At 43.7% G+C, this 22,448-nt stretch overlaps 4 protein-coding genes across 6 annotated transcripts in view; all 4 read left to right on the top strand.

Annotated features, from left to right (window-relative positions):
• Positions 1 to 22,448, top strand: part of LOC144635962 (outer membrane lipoprotein Blc-like) — a 48,277-nt gene extending 25,829 nt beyond the window's left edge. Inside the window, exons 1-4 of one of the 2 annotated variants that reach the window (XM_078495092.1) lie at positions 18,791 to 18,970; positions 19,924 to 19,987; positions 20,686 to 20,847; positions 22,046 to 22,448. In XM_078495092.1, the coding sequence (XP_078351218.1) occupies positions 18,863 to 18,970; positions 19,924 to 19,987; positions 20,686 to 20,847; positions 22,046 to 22,326 (615 nt within the window). In that variant the 5' untranslated portion in view covers positions 18,791 to 18,862 and the 3' untranslated portion in view covers positions 22,327 to 22,448. Of the gene's footprint in view, positions 1 to 18,790; positions 18,971 to 19,923; positions 19,988 to 20,685; positions 20,848 to 22,045 lie in introns of those variants that run through there. The other variant, XM_078495093.1, reaches the window with a different exon arrangement.
• Positions 2,762 to 4,219, top strand: LOC144635710 (uncharacterized protein F54H12.2-like). Its single transcript, XM_078494790.1, has one exon. The coding sequence runs from the start codon at positions 2,845 to 2,847 to the stop codon at positions 3,571 to 3,573; it is 729 nt and encodes a 242-aa protein (XP_078350916.1). The 5' UTR covers positions 2,762 to 2,844; the 3' UTR covers positions 3,574 to 4,219.
• Positions 4,278 to 5,103, top strand: LOC144636123 (uncharacterized). The gene has a single exon (XM_078495255.1). It carries the CDS (start codon positions 4,278 to 4,280, stop codon positions 4,941 to 4,943), a length of 666 nt encoding a protein of 221 aa, XP_078351381.1. The 3' UTR covers positions 4,944 to 5,103.
• LOC144635977 (small cysteine-rich protein 8-like) lies at positions 12,709 to 15,508 on the top strand. 2 transcript variants are annotated; one of them, XM_078495113.1, is made up of 4 exons: positions 12,709 to 12,874; positions 14,329 to 14,462; positions 14,591 to 14,669; positions 15,406 to 15,508. In XM_078495113.1, exons 2-4 carry the CDS (start codon positions 14,336 to 14,338, stop codon positions 15,419 to 15,421), a joined length of 222 nt encoding a protein of 73 aa, XP_078351239.1. In that variant the 5' UTR covers positions 12,709 to 12,874; positions 14,329 to 14,335; the 3' UTR covers positions 15,422 to 15,508. The 2 variants fall into 2 exon arrangements, with proteins under 2 accessions (XP_078351239.1, XP_078351238.1); XM_078495112.1 differs by having other exon boundaries at positions 12,723 to 12,870.

Genomic DNA, 22,448 nt, shown 5'->3' with positions numbered 1-22,448 from the left:
CGGGAAAGAATTTTACAACAAGACGTTTGCCGCGTTGATGAAACGGGAAGGCATCCACCACTTTTCCACGGCCGGAGATACCAAAGCCAGCACCGTGGAACGCTTCAACCGCACTCTCAAGGAACGCATGTACCGATACTTTACCGCCAAGAACACGCTCAGTTACCTACCTGTACTCCAGGCCTTGGTGAAAGGTTACAACGGATCCCACCATCGTAGCATCGGCACCAGCCCCGAGACAGTGAATGCGAGCAACGAAGGAAAAGTGTGGGAACGTCTGTACGCGAAGAGATTGTCGTCGGGTAAAAGAGAACGAAAACCCCCGCTAAAAGTGGGAGAACGCGTGAGATTGAACAAGAAATTTCGCACGTTCGAGAAAGGGTATTTACCCGGCTGGACCGAAGAAGTGTTTGTGATACGAGAGGTGCGTCGGGGACCACCCGTCACGACTTACAAGATCCAAGAGTTGGACGACACCCCCCTTCGCGGTACGTTTTACAAGGAAGATCTACAAAAAGTCGCAGTGTCCGACGACGATGTCTTCAGGGTGGACAAGATCGTCAAACGAAAAGGAAATAAAGTCTTGGTGCACTGGAAAGGCTGGCCAGACAAGTACGACAGCTGGATCGAGAAGACGGCTCTAAAAAAATCATGAGCCACGACCGACAGGAGTTTACGGTCACGTTACCCAGTCACAGCAGCGGAACCGAGTTTCCAGAGAATAGAGCAAACTCTTTCAAGGTGCGATTACCTCACCCGCTACGATTGGAAGGAACCGGTTGGAAAGTGGGATTGAGTAGCATTTCCGTGCCAGATGCCAGCATCGACTTAACTCGCTTTAAGTCGTTCAAGTTTCCTCTCTTGAGTGCCCAGTGGATGCTCAAGCGCAAAGACAAGGAGGGTCGCGTGCAAAGCAAGTCGGTGACCACCGATCTGACGTTCCAGGACATTCTATATGACGACAACATCGTGGATGGCCTCAGTTTCATGAAAGCCCTGGTCTTCAAGTTCGATCAAGTCAAAGAATACAAGCGTATCGTGGGAGACTTGACCAAGTCGCCCGATAATGGAAAGCAGTGGGAATATACGTTCAAGTGGGAAGGTGAAGAACTAGTCCTCGACAACTCGAACTTGGACGTCTCGGAAGTGAAAACTGAAGGCGTCCCATATTACATGTCTTTCAACGAGGATTTGGCCTTTGACATGGGATGGGTAAAAAAGGACGAGAAAGAAAACGTGTTTCTCGGGCCGAACCTGAAGCCGGAATGCCACCACGCTACGATACCCGATCCCATAGACGTGGATGATTTTGGAGAGGGCAAGAAAAATTTCTGGGTTGTTGAGAATGGACAGCTTTTCTTGAGTTGCTATTGTAACTGGCGCTTTGTGAAACTCAACAGAGCCTTCCAAAAAGTGATTGGAGATGCATCGCGTACGCTTTTCGTTTACTCAGATGTGGGTGGTAGTTCCGTTGTGGGAAATCAAGTCACGGATCTGTTGCGGGAAATTCACTTTCAACGTGAAGGAAAAGGTATCAAGTACTTTGAACCTCTCCACATACAATATATTCCACTCCGCAACCAGATTGTGGACATTATTGAAACGCAAGTGAGCGAGACTACAGGTAAACTGGTGGATTTTGGCGAAGGCAACACGATCGTGACCCTACATATCAAGCGAACATGAGAGGCGGTGCCCTGACGCGTTTCACACCGGATCCTCCACCTCAAGAGGGGAACGGATTTTTGGCCGACATCGTGAGAGAGTCTCTCGGTGGAGCCGTGAGAGGATTTAAGAGTGGGCGCGGCGTCGCGGACCGCATTCTTAAAGCGGGTCAAGGAGCCAAGAGTGGTCCTAAACGAGTCGTGAAACGCAAACTGAAAAACGTCATAGAACGAAACGTCAAGAGAAAACTGAACGACATCTTTGGCGAAAAATGAATCCCGTTTACTCGCGATCGTCTAAATTGGTCCGATCCAAACGCGCCCCCGTCAGACAGCGGGGAGAAGGATTCTCACTGGCACTTTTGAACCAGGCCTTGTTGGGACAAAAGAGGCGACGACGAAAAGTACAAAAGGGCGGGTGGATAGGTCCCGAGGTCAGAAAGCCTCCTGGCTACGACTGGATACAGACCTTACGGAAGCGCCGTGCAAGAAGGAAGAGAAGACGATGACCGAAACCATCTCGAGCGCCTACCCGCAGTCGAGACGCGAGGCCAATCCTCGATTGGATCTATTCGCCGTACCACCGACAGACGTCAGCGTCTCGTCGTATCGGATGGTCCCCGTTCAGACCTACACCACAGGCATCAATCCGGTGGAGTTTCAGATCGACCCCCAAGAAGATTACATCGATCTCAGCCGTAGCTTCTTCGAGGTAGAATTGCAACTGAAGAAAGACAACGATGGGAACGTGGCAGCTGCCGACTTGTTGTGGCCCGTCAACAATCTAGCCCATTCTCTGTTCAAGCAAATCAGCGTGCGTCTCAACGGTACTCTCATCAGTCCCCAGACGGACACGTACCATTACAGAGCCTTCTTGGAAACGTTGCTGAATTACGACAGACGTGATGGAGAAACCATCTTGAAACCTCAAGGATGGTACAATCATATCGATTTCCCAGCCACGTGGACGGACAATAACACGAACACAGCAGCCAACGCTGGAGCTGGACACGCAGACTATGTAGCCCTGACCGCCAATCACAAGGAGGCTCTCAAGAACTCTAAAGCAGAACAAGCCAATTACACGGACGGCAAGCGACACGTGTTGCGTTTCAAACCCCTCATCGAAGTGTTTCATCTGAGCAAGTTGTTGGTACCCAGAGTGCAGATAGGAATACAGATGTACTTCAATTCTCCCGACGTGTTCTTGAACGGAGTGGGTCTGGCAGGAAAGTTGACGGCCGAGGAAGTCAAAGTTCGAATGTACCTGTGTCAAGTGCGTCTCAATCCCACGACGTACAGGAGACTGATGGATGAGATGACCACCAAGAGTCAAGTGGTGAGTTACCCGACCGTGAGAAGCGAGATTCGGACCTTCAACATGCAGGGAGATCAACGACGGTACGAATGCACCAACTTGTTCCAAGGAAGAATTCCCAACCGCGTGATCGTGGGTATGGTACTGTCCACAGCCTTCACCGGGAACGTGGTCAACGATCCCTTCTGTTTTCAGAAGTTTGGAATGAGCAGCATAAAACAACTCGTGGGAGGAGAAGAGTATCCTTACGAGACGCTAGAGTTGGTCCACAACGATGGCACCAAAGATCTCAGAGGGTACCACCGTTTCTTGCAAGCCACCGGTTGCCTGTGCAAGCAGCAAGGAAACATGGTGAGAGGGGACGATTGGGGACAAGGAAAGAATTGCACGTTGTTCGTGTTCGACAACGTGGCCAATGGATGCGTGGACAGTTACAGGATGAACCCCAAGCAAGCCGGAAATCTACTAATAGAGCTGAACTTTGGAGCCAACCCAGCTGTGAACTTGACCATCATCGTGTACGGAGAGTTTGAGAATCTCTTGGAGATAGACAAGAACAAAGCCGTGTTGTACGACGTGTACCAGCGTTAGTGATGGAGAAAGTGACTTTGAATAACGTGCAATTGGATCAGTTGGCCAGACATCACCCGTCGTTGAAGCCTTACTTTTACGGGACAGTGGCCTGCGATCGATTACCTCGCAAACCACTCAAGACGGAAGCCCGCGGGTACATCGTCAACACCGATCCTCACTACATGCGCGGTCGGCATTGGATCGCGCTGTGGACGAATGGAAACGTGTGCGAAGTATTGGACAGTTACGCCTTACCCCTAGAAGTGTACCAGACGGCGCAACCGTTGCAAGATTGGTTGGACGCTCATTGGAAGTACGTGGAGCGCAACGGACAGAGTCTACAATCGTTGTACAGTCAGAGCTGCGGCGATTACGCGTTGATGTATCTCATCGATAGGGCCGAAGGACGTAGCATGAGTCAATTCGAAGCGAGATTCAAGAAACACGATTACGTGTACAATGATCATAAAGTTGGGCAAATGTTGAAGCAATTGATCTCGAAGGAAAGGTCGTGGCACAAAATATGTCAGATGGAATACCATCAGGATTGTGAACCGTCTCTCTGCGGTGTAAGACACTTGTTGTTGTGAGATGACAAATAAAAACGTTGAAATAAATAAGGTGTGTGTCGTCTGTCGCTCGGGAGATCGGGATTCGTTGCAGACTTTTTTTCTGCAACATGCTTATATCACTGCTCGTTTTTTGACGAATGTCATTTCGCCATGGAGCGCGGTGAAGCCTTTAGCTTTCGGATGCCCTCTAGCATTTTGATTGTGGGCCCCTCTAGCTGCGGAAAGACTTGTTTTACCGAGTCGGTACTTTTGAATCACTCAAAAGAGTTGTTTAGTACACCCCCTGAGACCATTCATTATTGTTTTGGGGCTTGGCAAGACGGTTTCGCGAACATGAAAAAGCGAGGCGTGAAATTTCACGAAGGGATTCCCGAAGAAGTAGATTTGACCAAATGGTTTCCCCGTGGAGGGGTGATGGTATTGGACGATCTGATGGAAGAAGGAGGAAACGACAAGAGAGTATTGGATCTGTTCACCAAACTTTCCCACCACAGGAACATCACCGTCCTGTACTTGTGTCAAGACATGTTTCCGCCGGGAAAATACGCCAAGAGCATTTCTCGAAATGCGCATTACATCGTGGCTTTCAAGAACCCTCGCGATCAATTGGGCATGAGGAATTTACTGTTACAAGCGTTTCCCTCCCGATGGCAAGATGTGATGGACGTCTACACCAAGACGACGGAAAGACCCTTTGGTTACATGGTATTGGATCTACACCCTGCCAGTGGCGACGACAGACGGATTTTTAGCCACCTCTTAAAAGACGAGGGATGCATGAGATGTTACAGATTCGTTCGAGATGTTCGTACGTAACGATCACGTGTGGCTCGCGTTCTTGGACCTGTGCAGTCGTCATTTCGAGCGTATGAGAGAAGAGGACATGGACTACGACGCCATGCAAACCGTGCTACATTTGGCCGAAAAGCGCCAGATGTGGAAATTCGTGAGAGAATATAACGAGACTTACTTCAGCGAATTGATCCAGACATTAGAAGAGAGAGCTAGAAAGACATGTCAAGACATTCGCCAGCAGGAGTAGGAACCAGTCCTAGTGCCATTCCGATCATCAACGTCACCCGAGGGGGATTGGAACAGACATTGGATCGAATCGACCCAATAGTCCTAAGACGGTACTTGGATCAATTACCGTCTCCTGCAGTAGGTACGGGGACTTTGAGACCTTCTTCCTCGAGGTCCAACGTACCTGTAGGTCAAGGAACGCTAACGGGTGGTCCACACCAATTGAATCAAGACGACATGCAACGTCAATTGCAAATGCTGTTCAACGATCAACGTCAAGTGGCGGCTGGACGTCGCATCGCAGGCATCACCACGACAAACACCATCACTACGACCTATAAAGACGGGGGACGACCAACCGTTCGTCGTACCTCGACGAGAGTGAGCCATTAAAGATGACGTCCCTACTAAACGGGTCGAAGACGAACTTAAATCCAGACCTGTTACACAGATTGGACGGATTGTATACCTTTTACCACAAAAAGTGGTGGTGTCATCGTCAAATGTTTTACCACTTTAAGTGGTGTCATGCTTCATTGAATGCTTTGGCTTTGTTCATCGTGGCAGCGGGTATCATTGCGGGTTCCCTTACAGAAAATAGTGTTATTGTGGCATGCCTAACTTCAGCTGGGACTGTCGTCAAGGGCTGGAACGATTTCAAGAAATATTCGTTCAAAGTGGACGTATGTCGTTTTGCCTACACCAGCTACGACAAGACGTTGATCGAATTGAGAACGTACGCGCGCGGTCTTCCGATGGACGAACTAGAAGGATTCTTGATCAAGATGCAAACTCTAGATGACACGATCACCGATTTCACGCCGCCCGTGGCCGACAAGTACGTGCAAGCGTACGAACGACAACACGATAAATCCGAAGGTACCCCCGTCTGAAGTGACAGTTATGGTAGGATGGGAAGAACGAAACGTAAGGCCAGAAGAAAGAGGCAGCGAGGTGGGGCTCTCGCGAGACGTAAACATCGTTTGGTGGACAAGATAGCCGAGGGGGCCAGCATGTTTCTCTCGGGTCCTTCACCCACATTCTTCACGTTGGGTGGTAAATTGGCCAGTCAAGGATTTAAAGGGATAATGGATAATGTAAATCATTATAGACGTAGACCGCGACGACAATAGGACCATGAGGAGAAAGAAACGTGTGACGCAAAGGCGGAGACGTGCTGGCAGGAGAAGAATAGGACAGAAGGGTGGTATTTTACCCTTAGCAGCCTTGATACCAGCTTTGATCGCGGGTGGAAAAGCAATCGCTTTGGGTGCTGCATCGGGTGCTGCAGGTTGGGGTGCAAAGAAAGCCTTGGATGCAGCCACTCGAAAGAAAAAGAGATAAAAACACTATAAGAGGATGGGGGCATTGGGCGTCACCGGTAGTTACAACAGACTGCATTCTGTGACAAGATGGTGCGAAGAAGAAAGATAGTAAGGAGAAGACGAAAACAACCTAAAAGAGGACCCGTGTGGAGAGGAGAGGGTTTATTGGACATACTCAAGTTTGCCGGCAAGTTGGGTTATAAATTGGGAAAGGACAAACGCTATAAGAGGATGGGGGCAAAGGGCGTCACCGGTAGTTACAACAGACGTCCAGCCCCGTGGGAAGTATGAATCGATTACGTCGACAGCGTCCGTTCTTGGAGAGCATTCTGAGAGAAGCCAATCGGTTCAAGCGAGAAGAGATGTTACAGCACGCCAACGCCGATCAGATCAACGCCGTGAGTGAGATGGTATTGAATTTGCTCAAGAACCGCATTCCGCTCAGTCCACCGATCACCGCCAAGCTGCGACGATATAAGAAGGTCTTGCGCGAACTGGGTAAGCGCCGAAACTCGTTGAAGAGAAGGCGAGAAGGTCTCCTGTCACAGAAGGGTAGCGGGTTTTGGAAAGGACTGCAACAGATCTACCAAGCATGTCTCTGCAAAACACCCTCCAGACAATGATGAAAATGTTACGCGAATCGGCGGACAGAGAAGCAGAGTGGGAAAAAAGAGCAGACCATTGGCGCAAAGCCTACGCCCGCGTCAATCATGACTATTTGGCTTTAAAATACGACGCAGAGTGCGAAGATTGCATTCGAGAGAGGCAAGAGACTCCGGAAGGAAAGACCCTAGTACTGTGCAAGGAGTGTAGAGACAAGTGTACATCGAGAAGCGACTTGAAAAGGCGCATAGACAAGTTAGAAGAGGAAGTTCGTTACTGGCAAGGGTGTTACGAAAGCTTGTTGGAAGAATACTTCAAAGATGACCGAGGAAGTCGTGATGGTTCCCGCTAAAGACTTGAATCGTTTGGTGCAATATTACAAAGGCGAAATCACGGACAATGCATTGTTGAACAAAGCGGCTCGCATAGCAGCCGAAAGTCACTTGCTGTTAAAAGATAAATCCGTTCCCGACGGTATCGCCGTGGCACGAGTGAAACCTCTCGCTCGCGAACGGGCTCGTTTGACCAAACGGATACGTCAATTTCCCATGGGAGGAGTCACAGCCAGACGGCCGGGCGAAGAAGCGGAGGAGGAGGAGGAGGAGGAGTTGGAGAATGTAGGTTTGGTGACGGGACCCGTGGAGACCACGTTGAAACAACTCATAAAAGGGAGTGCCAAGAAATCACCTCCCACAGTCACTCCGAAGGCGACAAAGAAAGCAAAAACGGCACCTGCGGGCAAACCGACATTGGCAGAGAGATTCAAGAGTTTAGAAGAGAAACTAAAGACGAGGAAAAAGCCAGCTGTGCGAAAAACGGAAGCCGAGAAACTGAAACCATTACCCGGTTGGGAAGATTGGGCCAAAGGCAAAAAGTTGAGACGAAAATTGGAGTATGACGAAGACCAAGAAGAAGAGGACTGAAAAAAAGACGACACGGCGACGACAACGCGGACGTGGGATCGACATTCAGAAGTGGCTCGGGAAGACTGGAATCGAATTTCACTGGCCCGGTTATCAGTACATGGGTCCCGGAACCAAATTGGCAAAGCGATTGAAACGCGGGGACCCGGGCATCAATCGATTAGACAAGATCGCCAAACAGCACGACATCGATTACAGTCACGCCAAGAATCTAAGGGACAAGTGGAAAGCCGACGAGAAAATGATTAAAGCCATCAACAAATTACCTGGAAGTAAAACCATGACGGAACGCATTGTCAAACGAATCATGCAAGCCAAGAAAAAGTTGAAACTTTAATGTTGTTGAACACAATAAAGACGTGGTTAAACGTTTACATGTTGTCGTATGTGCATTCGATCACCGACTTGAGCAAACAAACAAAACTCTCTTACTCGTTCCCAGTACACCCGAGAAAGAGGGATACCCCCATCCCCCCTCTCTCACGTGATTTTTTAAAAAATAGCTTCACAAGCCGGTGTTTTTTCAGAATCGCCGACCTAGAAAAAGCAATGTAGACTCATCTGCGCATGCGTTCAGTGCCAGGAAGAACCATACCATAAGGAAGGCATGGCGCTTTCTGAGACAACCTTTGTGGTCTTCACAAGAGAGGTAACTAATTATCAATCGTGAGTGTATCGCGTAGACTCATCTGCGCATGCGTTTAGTGCAAAGGAGTTCCAGATACCACAAGGACAGTATGGCACTTTGTGAACCATATCTATAGGATGGTGGTCTTGCTAACTTTGTACACGTTCACTCCCAGGGTGCGCGGCCACTAGGGCTTAGTGAACATTGACACAAGGAAAAAAAAATATCCCCAGCGAGGACTCGAACCTCGATTGCCTACCTCAGCGGCAGGAGTGATACCCGTTACACTACCGGGGCTTTAGGACCACTTGTTACCGTTTTTTAGTGTCTTGTACCTTAACAGAAAAAACCTGTTATTAAAAAAAAAACCTGTTTTTACACCTATTTTCTTGTCTTGTCGTTTTTTTCCGCGCGAGGACTGGGACCAAGTTCATTCTAACCGTTTGGGGACTAGGACCGACACTCCAAGGACCCTGGGACCGACTCCTATGACGTCATCACACCCCTAAGTCACGTGGTTTTCCCTTCTACGCCTATTTTCTTGTCTTGTCGTTTATTTTTTTCGCGCGGGGACTGGGACCGAGTTCATTTCCACCGTCCGGGGCCTGGGACCGACACTCCAAACACCCTGGGGCCGACTCCTATGACGTCATCACACCCCTAAGTCACGTGGTTTTTCCTTTTACGCCTATTTACACCTAGTTTCGGTTTTTTTTTTCGAGGGGGACTGGGGCGAGCGCTTTTTGACCGGCCGGGGCCTGGGACCGACACTCGGACCACCCTGGGACCCACTCCTATGACGTCATCAACACCCAAGTCACGTGATTTTCCTTTCTACGCGTGCGCAGAAATGCTGCGCTGTGATTGGCTACTTGAACATATAAGCGGTCCTTACTACTGAGACAAAACCACGTGGTAAATAAGGAAAACAATAAATATCAAAGTTAAAAATTTGCTTTTAAGCAATACTTTCTCTAATAGAATAAAGTGGTGCTCATTGGCATCTGTTGTTTACCCATTCTGTATTTTCTGCAACAACCACTGGTCTGCCTCCTGCCAGTTGGGATTTTTAACCTTGTTATTTTCATTTAAATATTTGTTTCCTCTGTTTCAGTGGCATGCCTGTAAACTAGCTATCTCGTAGAGATATGAAGCTAAGTGCATGACTACTATAAAAACCATTTATTTATTTTTTTATTTTAACCACTTTGACCTGTGTTAAAATATCATGTAAATTACGAACTCAATACACAGTAACATTGTTCTCTTGAAATGGCGTTTTTCCAAACACCGGAGAGAAAGTGATTATCAATTTAAAATAACCACATTTCGGACACAGGTGATAGCTTGTTCAACTTTTTTAGGGAATTTCTATACAATACAGTACAATATAACAAACTATTAGTTCCTGCTAAAAAGGTTTTTTAGAAGCTAAGGCCTAGTTCAGACATCGTGCTCCTGCCGTGCCGAACTAAATTGTAATTAGGTTGGACTGTAGCACGGCAGAAGCACGACTCTGATTCAGACGTCGTGCCAGAGTAGTACCAAATTCGGGAGTACTGAATCTACGTAACAATTAGTCAGCGGCGATCCAACAAAAATGGCGCCGTTTTCCAAAGAAAAGCAACAGAAAAAAAAAACTTTTCCTTTTGCGAGTACGGCGAATGTTTGTTTGTTTGCCCTACTAGTTTCCGAAAACTTGCTTATTTTGGATTCAGACCCGCTAGCTTCTTCTTCGCCCTGCTCCCTGTCATTAGTGTCATCCACTTCGTTGAATGAAACATCCTCGACGAGCTTTTTAGCAGAAAAATATTCATTGTATTGCTTTGGCTGGCCGCCATGGTTTTTCCGTCTGGCAAGAATCAAATTCAATTTGCATACTTTTAAGTATGCAACTGGTGACGATGTTAAAACGTCACCAGGGTCTTCTCAGTTTTCAAAATGGCGGCTAAAAATGGAGAAGACCCTGGGAACGAGGTTGTGCGCATACTCCGTAATGGAGAATTATTCTCGGGTCTCCTCGTAACTCCTCGCGGGAACGTAATCCCGCAAAAATACATTAATATAATTTATGAATTTTGTTTGGTGCGGCAAAAGCACGACGTTTGAACCGCTGCCGTGCCAGAGTCGTGCGGCACGACATGCCGTGTCGAACTAAATTGATTTGCCGAACTCAATTCAAAAGTTTGATTCAGACGCCGTGCTTCTGCCGTGCTTTTGTCGAACTTAATTCCTGAATTTAGTTCGGCACGGCAGGAGCACGATGTCTGAACTAGGCCTTAGGCCTAGTTCAGACATCGTGCTCGAATTTCACCCACAAAATGAGTTTTCACTCACATTCTATTAAATTTGACATCTTAATGAAAGGAAAAAATGAAATGGCCCAAAATAGGCTGGACACCAGTAAAATTGAACCCCGACGGAGAGGGGCACGTTATTTTTTATCTCGTTTCAATTTGTTTTTACTACCACACGGTGAGGACAAAAGTTGCGCCTCGTCACAGCTTCCACGCCCGGACCAAGGTTCCATGTTACGGTCGCAGGCACCGCATGTTGTCCGGGCGTGGAAGCTGCGACGAGGAATAAATTTTGTCCTCACCGTGTGGTAGTGGAAACAAATTGAAACGTGATCAAAACTTGCCCCTCTCCGTTGGGGTTCATTTTGACTGGTGTCGGGGAGACACGGACAATATGGCGGCTATTTTGCCGGGCTATTTTGAACTGATTTTGGAGTTTCAAAAGCGGCAAGTTGCTGAGAATGGCGAGGTATGAGCAAGCAGCTTTCAGAAAATCATTCGCCCATCTTCCTTTCATTAAGATGTGAAGTCAGAATGTGAGTGAAAACTCTTTTTCTTGGTGAAATTCGAGCCAATTTCATTATATATATATAGCATTGTAAAATTTTATATCTTTCCGAAATAAATTTCTGAAAAACCTTTTTAGCAGGAACTAATAAAGTATTGTATTGTATTGTATAGAAATTCCCTAAAAAATAATTGAACAAGCTATTACCTGTGTCCGAGTTAGTAATTTACTTTTTGCAGAGAATACAGAATGGTAAACAATCGATGCCAATGAGCACCACTTTGATTAGAGAAAGTATTGCTTAAAAGTAAATTTTTAAATTTGACATTTATCGTTTTTTCTTATCAACCACGTGGTTTTAAACCATCACGTTTTATATTTTTAGAAGTTAAGTTTCGTCAAACAATTTTCATCCTTCAGGCTAATTTCCCAGGTAACAACTGCCAAATCTGCTTAGCTATCCCCCCCTTCGTAGTTTTTGTCTTCTCTTGTCTAAAATTGAAAACATTTAGGGCAATTTTTATACTCCAAAAGAGCCTTAAACTTGAATTTAGAAAATGCAACAATGGTTGCTCTTCTTCAAACTCTTGCTGTCTCGTCTTACGTTTGTTGAAATTAATATCATGGTTAAGAATTTCTGGATACGAAGACCAACAAAATTTCTCATTGGGTAAATATCAAGAAGCCCACCCTGGATAAATGCAGCTAGGCATGCGCTGTTTGCGAGTTCTATTGGCGACAGCAATTAAGTCTGGAGAGATATGATAACAACACTTGAGTATTGCTTAAAAGCGTCATTAATTTTGACATTTATCATTTTCATTATTTACCGCGTGGTTTTTAACCATCACGTTTATATTTTTAGAAGTTCAGTTTCATCAAACAATTTTCAACCTTTAGGCTAATTTCCCAGGTAACAACTGACAAACCGGCTTAGCTATCCCTCCCTTCGTAGTTTTTGTCTTCTTTTGTCTAAAACTGAAAACATTTTGGGTAATTTCTCTGCACAAAATCAGCCTTAAACCTGAATTTAAAAATGCAACAATGGTTATTCTTCTTCACTCTCCTTCTTCATGGCCCAGCGATTGTTGAAAATGATATCATGGGTAAGAATTTCTAGATACGAAGAAAAGCAAATTTTTTTGATTAAGTAAATATTTAGCAGGCCACCCTAGATAAATGCAGCTAGGCATGCGCTGTTTGCGAGTGCTATTGGCGCCAGCAAGTCTGGAGAGATATGATATGAGTTAAACAACACTTGTTTCCAATATTCAGCGGTCAATTTCATATTCTATCGTTAGATAATTAGAACTTCTAAAGAACAGCCAGCACAGACCACATTCAGTTTTTAACAGAACCCTGAATTGAAAAGAAGGTTTGGTTTCGCGGAAGAGTGACTTAAACTGAGGAAAACTAAACGAGAAGACTCCAGTGAAGTAAGTAGTGTTTGTTACTTCTGTATATTATACGTACAAATTTCGTCGAGGAGTAGGCGGTGTGATTACTGCCAATTTTTTTATTCTTAAGCAAGGCGAGTGCAAAAGAAAAGTTTCTGGTTTTCAAACCCATTGCTGTTGCCTTCGTAATAAAAGAAAATACACACGTATTTCAGTTTTACACAAAAGAAAACAAACTGCGAAAAAAATCCTCTACAGGAATACGTTTTAATTCAATTTCGTCTGCTTGACGATGTCCTTGGATAGATAGGTCCAAACAAGGGAGAACGGTTTGAATGTTTTAGTTTAATTTTACAATTTTAGTGCTTCGACGTCCTTCCTATAAACTCGAACCGTTTGCCATGTTCTTCGTTTCGTTCGCTATATCTCGAGCTGTTTGTTCGAAGATCCCAGAGATCGGAAACCGCGCAAAGAACACCCTGGCAGCCAGGGTAAGGTATGAAGTCAAGGAGCTGGGCTCTGAAAAGGCCTTTATTAAGAGCGATTTTCTGATAAAGTAAAGAAAAGCTGGAAATTAAAATATTTTAACCCTCCTTTTATTTTTCTGTGGAGGTAAAGCTGGAAAATAAAATTTTCAAAATTAAAAATTTTAAACATTTAAATTTTCAACCCTCCTTTATGTTTCTGTGGAGTCAGGTTACCTAATGGGTTGAACAAAAGAAAACACATTTTGATTGACAGATGTTCCGTTACCACGGTAACCACACATTATCACGCCAGCCTCAAGTCCATGTTTAAGCAATAATTTTATTTTTAAAACATAAAAATATAGGAGTCTGGTTCTCGCGTGAAATTAAACAAATTCAAACGAAATTTCACCAGCCACTTTCCTAGTTTATAGAATTTACGGTGAAATGTTTCGAGATTTATGAACAGCGAAAAATGGTCGCTTTTTGTCGGCCATTTTGACAAGCAGAAAAAACAAGCACAAGCATTTCGCGATTTTTCACAGAGCACTCATTTGAAACTAAATAAGCAGGAGAGCTAACACATCTAAGTTTAAAACTGAAAGCGAAATGACTCTTGTTTTGGGGCTTTGGAGAACGTGAGCTACGACAGCAATTTCGTGCGTGAAAGGTAGCACGGCATGAAACACTCCTGACCAAAAACGTAAATTGACTGCTTTGCAATTTTTTGGATTATGTCGGTCTCGGGCCCTGTCGCCCCTTTCTCTCCCCGCAATAAGTACAGAAAAGCTTTCTTGAACATATTTCCTCTTATGCGATTTGACCTATGTGTCGAGCGAAGCCTTTCAACAAAGCCCCATTGGAATTGATCTTTGGATCACGGCGTGAAAATGGAAATTTTAAAAAAATCCTCTGTTTCTTTTCCTTTTGTAGATCAACTGATCAAAGTTACGTTCAAACCTGAGTTAACAAAGGTCACTGATTTCGTTTCGTTTCTTTAGCATACTGATTATCATGTTTTCTTTTGCAGGAAAACAATGGGATCCACGTTTTATTTGTGCCTGTTATTGATTATGTTGGGGTCCATTACTGTGCAGGGTGCACCCCGTGAGCCTGGCCTCGGAAATCAAAATGATCACCCCATGCGTGTTCGTTCTAAGCAAGGTGAACGTTAATTTTGTTTTTAACTTAGGTTTTAAACATGGAGGTTAAAATGAAAAAGTTCTCGTTTTGTTTAGGGCATGACTTTTTTTATGACTAACTTGCAAAGGATCTTTTTTTTGTGTTCACAGAGAAACACGAATTGACTGTGGACTGTGGACCGCCACCTTGTTTTGTATGGCGCAATGGGCGCTGCGAATTCGATTATTTGTATGTATTTAGCGAAAACCTAACTTGTTGACATGCCGTGCTTGTAATGTCTTCATGTTATAATTGATAGTTATTTTTAATGCTTTATTGCAACACATACACACTACATTACATTCTTGCTGTTGTTAAAACTTACATTACAACTACAATGCTGTACGCTACAAAACCATAATATAGTCTTTTCCTTTTTTTTCGGATTTGCGCCCTCGTGTAACGATTTTGTGCACGCATTCAGCTATATCTTTTTCCCTCCCATGAATTGATAGTTTTCTATCTCAAAGACAATAATTTGTACACCGAAATTAGGCTATACCGTATATAGAAAAAGCCACCATTTTGCTTACGTGCGCGCGCTAATCACGCGTAAAATTCTGGATGCGCAACAGAATGCAATACTGAGGAATCACCTTAAACTGCCCTCATTTCAGAATCTCGTCGTTTTTCGTCAGTTTTTCGACGTTTTTGTGGAATTTTTTTAGGAAACTCTTGTACCCTTCACTTGGAAATTTCTGCAATTTTTGCTCTATGTAATTTAAAGCGAATTTTTGTATTCTACAATCGGGAACTAAAAATTTAATGGCTTGGGGGGAATATAACAAAAATATTATTTATTCATCCCTTAACTTCGATATGATTTTCTTGTTTTATTTCCACAACCCCTCGGAGCCAAGTTAGAATTTAAATATATCGAAACTTATTGGCCTTTTACAAGTTTTCTTTTCTTTCTTTTTTTCAGCGCTTGCAAAGGATGAAGCCTTGGAGTAACCTGTCATCTTAACGAAACAATAGTGTGTAGCTGATAATTAAATAGAGGTTACAATAAATTGCAAATATAAAAAGTGCTGTCGTTGTTTTAAACAACTTGTTTTATGAGAGCACAAAGCATGGAGCTTACGAATCACGAATCAAAAAGTAGGGAGAAACACTCGCCTGCGGGTTGTGTTTCACCCTACACTTCTTCCGTTATCTCGTCCGACTTCCTTGCGTGCTTTATTTATGGGTTAGAGATTGTTGTGAGTGTTTTGTTGACAAATACACCGCACAATGAACGAGAAATTTTCAATACAGTATTGAAAATTTCGAGTTCATTGTGAGGCCAGCAAGTGCGTGTATTTGTCAACAAAACACGAACGGACAGACTGTACCCATTTTAATATACATGCAATCTGAGTGCACTGCAAGCGATCATCGACTTAACGATCTTCAAACAATAATGTTTAAAAATAAGAAGTGTAGAAGTACATAATTTCACGGGATTAGATCAATAAAAATCAATAATATAAAAATCACAAATAAGCCGATAGCGGATAACGGAAACGCAGGAATGGTTTTAATTAAGTTCTTGAATGATTACACACGGTACATTTAGTTGCGATTAGAGAAAAAGAGAGAGACAGCTTAAAGGACATACAAGAACAACTTACAACATAGTCTGCGTAAAATCCAGAAATACTAATCTTTTTATGATTTATAATATGATATATATTAAACAGAGTTCTTTTTTCTCGAACCATTCAGTGATTTTCAGATTGTAGTTTACGCTTGCATGAACTCCACCCATGTGCCACGTTTCCTTGGCAACCAGATGTAAAGCCCCTAATTTGTCCCATGTAGCCAAAACCTCCCGAAACCATGGTTGTTTCGTGCATAAAAAAATTAAAGTTAACAATTATTTCCTAAGCTCATAGGTTAACAACTTATTCTTTTTTACAAAAATATTGTAAATTCTGTTGTTATGTGAAGAAAGAAAATAATAATCCAGGCGTTCGGTTAGCAAAGAACGACGAGAGATAACTATCTCGCCCCAAGCCCCTCGCCATTCTTCGCGCTAATCCCGTTTTTTGCGCCGCTACCCAACAAACCAAATGCCTGGTACAGTCTACAACAAGTGATGACAAATTGTCAAGACAAAATCAAGATTAAAATCTTAAAGCATAGGACACGGAGTTCCTGGTGTTGTGGTCTGGCCTTGTTTCACGGGTTGGTGCTTTTCATAGCCGTTAACCTCATTGCGCCTTTGCCCCTTGGACAGAATTGTCCAAGAAAAATTACGTACCTTATTGTTACTTATTTTCGCGGGACTTAATTTTCGCGATTTTCAAAAAATCGCGAAATTTAAGACCCGCGAAAAAAGGTTCTTGCGAAAGATAACGACGCGAAATTTAATACCCTTCTGTATAATTCGTTATGAATATTCAACGTCGCCGTCAGTTTACTACTTAATTACCTTGGTACAGTCTTCAAACTATCCCTACTTTGTTGCAAAGGAACATATTAAACTGTTTTTAAAGCTTTGTTTTGTTATATGGTTTTGTTCAATGTCATTGGAAACCGTTGCAGTGGAAAATTAAAATCAGTTGGACCAATTTTGAGACTTACTGTTTGTTGACGTAGACCAGTATTTTGACACTTTTCGCGAAATTTAGTTCCTGTAATCTTATTTTTTTGGCCAAATCGCGAAATTAAAGTCCCGCGAAATATGGCCGTTCCATTTTCGCGAAATTAAGCGCCCGCGAAAAAAAGTACACAATAAGGTACTGTGGCTATGACTATGGGCAGCGGATTGCTAGGATGGTGAAGGTCGTTAAGGACATCTTCAAATAAAAGGCAATAATCTCAAAGACAAACCAACGAGGTGTGCCGGATCTTTTGTAGACCTGGATAATTTTTTAAGAGTTGTCCCTGGTAGAAGAGTTATCCTCTCCCCCGCGCTATCTTTTACCGAGCGTTTATATGAGAAAGTTGTCCCTGTTGACCGAGCCAAAACTTGGCCCTGTCGGTTCAAAAGACTGGCGAAAGTTATTTTGAAATACAGTAGAACCCCGGTAACTCGAACTCTGAAGGGAAACGAAAAAGAGTTCGAGTTAGCGGGGTTTCGAGTTATCGGGGTCGATTGCATATTTAATTTGCCAAGTTAATAATTGATAGTTAACCGATTTTTCAGCACTTCAATATATGGTACAGCGCAAATTAAACTTATCTTGTCAGAAACTCTAACAAGACCATGTATTCTTATGATAAGAGTGGAAAATGGTTGTCAAATACGTGATCTGTTCGTTGCTCAAATCAATGGGCAACCGTGCCAAGTTGCAAGAACCGGAATTCGAGTTATCGGGGTAAATTTGACCCAAATTTTGTTCAAGGGAAACGGAATTTAGTTCGAGTTAGCGGGGTTTTCGAGTTATCCGAGTTCGAGTTAACCGAGTAAAAATGACTGAAAAGTGTGGGTCAAATCCAAGGGAAATGGAAGTTCGTTCGAGTTAGCGAGGTTGTTCGAGTTATCCGAGTTCGAGTTACCGGGGTTCTACTGTAGCTATTATGGCGGCCTTTTCTAAAATCAGGAACGCTAAAACATCGGCGAAGACCATTTTGGACAAATTTACCGCCGACTTCGATGTTGTTTTGGCCGATTGCCGCATTTGCACATTTTCCGTATGTATCAACTTGTCCCTGGTAGGCGAGGCAAAAATAACCAAGCTGTTTATATGGAAAAAAAGTTGGCTCGCTCCCCAGGGTCACCCTACCTTCAAAGCGAGTGACCCTCTACCCAGGGTCACCCTGCCCCCCGAGCCAACTTTGCAATTTCTCATGTAAACGGTTCGCAGCTATTTATAAAGAAACGTATGAAAAGCTCTCTCGCCCGGGGTGGCTCGGTTTGGAGGGTAACCCTCCTACCAGGGATAACTCTCCTCCATATAAACAGGCCCTAACAGAACAAAAAGGTAAGGTGGAATCGGCCCGGGGGGGAATCGGTGGAATGATGTCATGACACAAGTACCGTGCCGAGAGTACGTGAACTCCCCGGTGAACTCCCGGCATTGGAAGTGAATGAACCGGGATTACAAAATCCTTTAGCTTCAGACCGCTGATTAGCGTTTCTCCGATGGTCAAATGCAGTTAGTGAGGGAGTTATCTACGTTTTAAAAAGGCGCTGTTTTTCCTAGCTTTTCCTTCGATGACCGTATGTCCGGACATACAACAGTGTGACTGACGCAACGCTCTCTTCACGTGAAGCGTTACGTGATACACAGTGAAGATGTGCAAAGGTCAATCGCGTGATGACAAGCATGATTCCGCTCCATGCTACCATATTAAGAAACCAGTATAAAACCCAGACCTCACCTAGCGGTTATCCTTTTCACGCAAGCAAAACCTTGGTTCAGAAGCTACTAGATCACTAAAAAGAAATCACCATGAAGCACGTTATATTTCTACTAGTTGTCGCATTTTTCAGCGACGCTTTCGGAATTAACACCGTCCCATCTTTGAATGTAACACAGTATCTTGGTCGTTGGTACCAGGTTAGCAGATGTGTAGCATCTTGATTATGTAATACTTATGATATCTCCGTCTCCCTTCAACAGTCCCTATTATCGATGTACATATTTCAAAACTTACAATTTCAAAACTTATTTCAAGACTAAAGAAAAATGTTAGCTCGTTAGGAAGATTCTCAGGAGCGTTTTCGCTTTTAGCCATTTTTTGAAACGCATAGCAACTACAAAATTCGCATTGGTCTACCACATTTACATGTGTCGGAACGCTTTGTAGAACGAGGCATAACACAATAGATGCTATTGTTATATAGTTATTCAATGACATGTAAATAAAAGTGACCCTGCGTTCTGTAATTTAGCCCATAATTTTTTCGGCACGCATTCATCTTATGTAACTGATTACGTAACAATTTTAGACGTTTCAAAAAGTTTGTGATGTTTGCGACACAAGAAATGACAAAAAAAACATTTCACAAAGAATCGTGTTTTTGTCGAATGATATCATTAAACGTAGATTCCTTTCGTCCGAGATTTTTTGACGCTGAAGACGGAAAACAATATGTGTTATAGCTGTCTCGGGAGTGAACGGAAATCGACACCATGTAACGTTTCATGTTAAGACCTGTTAAGCCCGTGACTCGGGTTCACATTTATACAGATTTAAAGCATTTAGATACGCTGTTCTCACGTCGAATATAACAGGAATTTTGGGTGTACAATAAAATGCAAGAATTGGATTTGAAATAATTTCCTTCCTTATCGAAATACAGCCGTTTAAAATATTGACACATTTGGGCAGTCACGCAACTCTCTTTCGCAGGGGATCCAACGCACAGTGCACCCCCTAAACCCCGTGGGATACTCCCCTTTTTTGCCTATACGGGACGAGTCCCTGACCAAGTTATTGTTTTTGACCCTCTGCCTTTAACATTGCCCTTTAACATTGCACGTTTTCTATTTTCACTCTGTTAAAATAGATGTACGCCGATGCCACAGTTATGGAAACTTTTGAGCGCGACGCGGTTTGCGTGACAGCAGATTGTAAGTTTGCGCGTTACTTGTTTTTGTATCAACGCAGTGATGAGAACATCTAAGTTAACTCAGAAGTTGACAAACTGTCACGATCCACTTTTATCTTCCTTTCTGATATCCACGCAAAGCTTGAAGTCAAATGGAGGCTACTAATAAATGTACTTCTACTAGTCATACTTTTTATTCTTTAAATATTTATGCTCTATGCCATTTTCACCCTCTACTGATTCAATTGTCACACATTGCAGTGACCGCGCACAGGTTTGCCAAGAACAAAAGACAAAGACTAAGTTGTCATTTTTCGCATCTTTGGCCAAGCTGTCAAATGCCAGAATTTCCAATGTTTATTTTGGACCCAACTGAATTGCAAAATGCAAACATCAAACGCAAATTTGCAAAACTTGTTGACATCTCTTGGGATATCCTGGGATACTTGTGCGCGGGAGAAAAAAACTAGATCAGACGAAAATGGCGTGGTTATTCTAGACTATTCCCAGCCATCTATTTTCGTATTTTTTTTCAATCGTCAATCAATCTCGAGAGAACTGGACGCCAATGCAAAATGGGAGGCGCAGCTTTGCTTTTAAAAATAGAGAGGCTTTGAAAAACCTATGGTTATTCTCTTGTTATTCTGCAATACTTTTTTCGACAATGCAAGCCAATGCTTAGAGGGACTCACGTTAAAAAATAATGTTGCTATTATACAGATTCCCTTCAGAAAGATGGAAAGATTGGTGTGCTAAACAGTGAAAGGCTCAAGACAGAGACGGGAGATGCTAAGAACATTACAGGCTATGCCTATGTACCCGATCCAAAAGAACCAGGAAAACTCAAAGTTCATCTTGAAGGCACACCATTTGATGCCCCATGTAAGTGACCATTATCGAGACTTCAGTCATAATCAAGTACTAACATATACATCTACGCCTTAGTTTGGAGAAATAGGTTGGATTTATCATTTTCATGTAACAAACGAATCAATCTCGTCGCACCTTCCGCCCGCTCTCTCCTACACAGAGGTTCTCCATGGCGCGTTAGTTAAGGATATCCGCTTGGTTACGTGAATGCAGGCGCAAAAGACGAGAAACTGGTCCGCTCACTCACTCACTTAGCGGATTCTCCCTGCACCGAAAACCTCTTTGAGCCTCTGCGGAGGAGAGAGTTTCTCTCCCACTCGTGGGGTGGGAACTGTGGGAACGCTTGACCAACCTCGTTCCCAGGGTGAGAGAGAGAGACCCTGGGAACGAGGTTGACGCTTGACGAGCCCAAACAGCGTCTGCATGGGAGGCTCGCTGAGTGGCTTTTTTTCTGAATGAGGTGGTAGTGTGGGATTTGCACCAGGATATTTAACCTTGGAGATGAGTGCTTCTAAGTCTGCCTTTCAGTCACTTTTTTCAAGGCCACACCCCATCAGCAATGTGTGGTTCCGATCTATAATTGTAAAATACTTAAAGGAGAAGTTCACTCCAGAATGACCAAAGTTTCAGGCTCTAACGTTCGCTATAACCCTACGAAATCTTCCCCAAAACTCGACAACTGAACGCCGCCATCTTGGAGCTGGTAATGTATGCGTGACGTCAAAGATTTAGCCTGAAGTTTGGCGGGAAAATTATAATAGTCGAAACTCCTTGTTTTTTGTATTTCTTGCAGCTCTATTTGAGCAAAATGGAGCTGCACAAACAGACATTTTGACAAACAAAAGCCACTACGAAGAAACAAGGAGTTTTGAGTATTTAAATTTTTCCGCCAAACTTCAGGCTGAGCTCTTTGACGTCACGCATACATTACCAGCTCCAAGATGGCGGCATTCAGTTGTCGAGTTTTGGGAAAGATTTCGTAGGGTTATAGCGCACGTTGGAGGCTGAAATTTCGGTGAATAACATATCTTTGTATAAACTTTATATTGGTGTAAAGAAAATAAATGGTCATTCTAGAGTGAACTTCTCCTTTAAAGTTCGCTAAACAAAGTTCCAGACTGACTTATGTTGAACACATACTGTTTCCATCAACATTATTTTTATTTAATAAGCGTGCACGTAATCAAACATTTCTTATTTCTCTCAACAGACTGGGTTGTCAAACTGGGACTCCCTTCTTTCGGCGACAATGGTTTGTACCAGTACTCTGTCATCACAGATAACTTGCAGGCCACTTTGTTTGTGCTGGCGAGGGATGTAGACACGTTTAGAAACCAGTTTGATGAGGAAGTGACAACCTGGTTGGAAGAGAATGGCTTTACCCACTTCTGGAACAAGCCCGTTCCCACATTACAGAACAAGAACTGTCTGTATGCGGGCGAGAGAGCTTCTCCGTATCAGACACTACGAGAATTCCTCGGGCAGGAATAGTGACTTGAAAAAAGGATGTTGTACGGCTTTAACGCAGTTCTTGATTATTATTTGATTTTGATTCTCGATTTTTTTAAATGTTCCCTTTTAGTTCTCTGCATAAAATTGCTTCTTCTTTCTTA

Source organism: Oculina patagonica, chromosome 13 (assembly GCF_052425735.1).
Source record: "Oculina patagonica isolate OP01 chromosome 13, crgOcupat, whole genome shotgun sequence".
NCBI lineage: Eukaryota > Metazoa > Cnidaria > Anthozoa > Scleractinia > Oculinidae > Oculina > Oculina patagonica.
The sequence above is the reverse complement of the archived record's forward strand: the minus strand, read 5'-3'. Positions and strand labels throughout refer to the sequence as shown.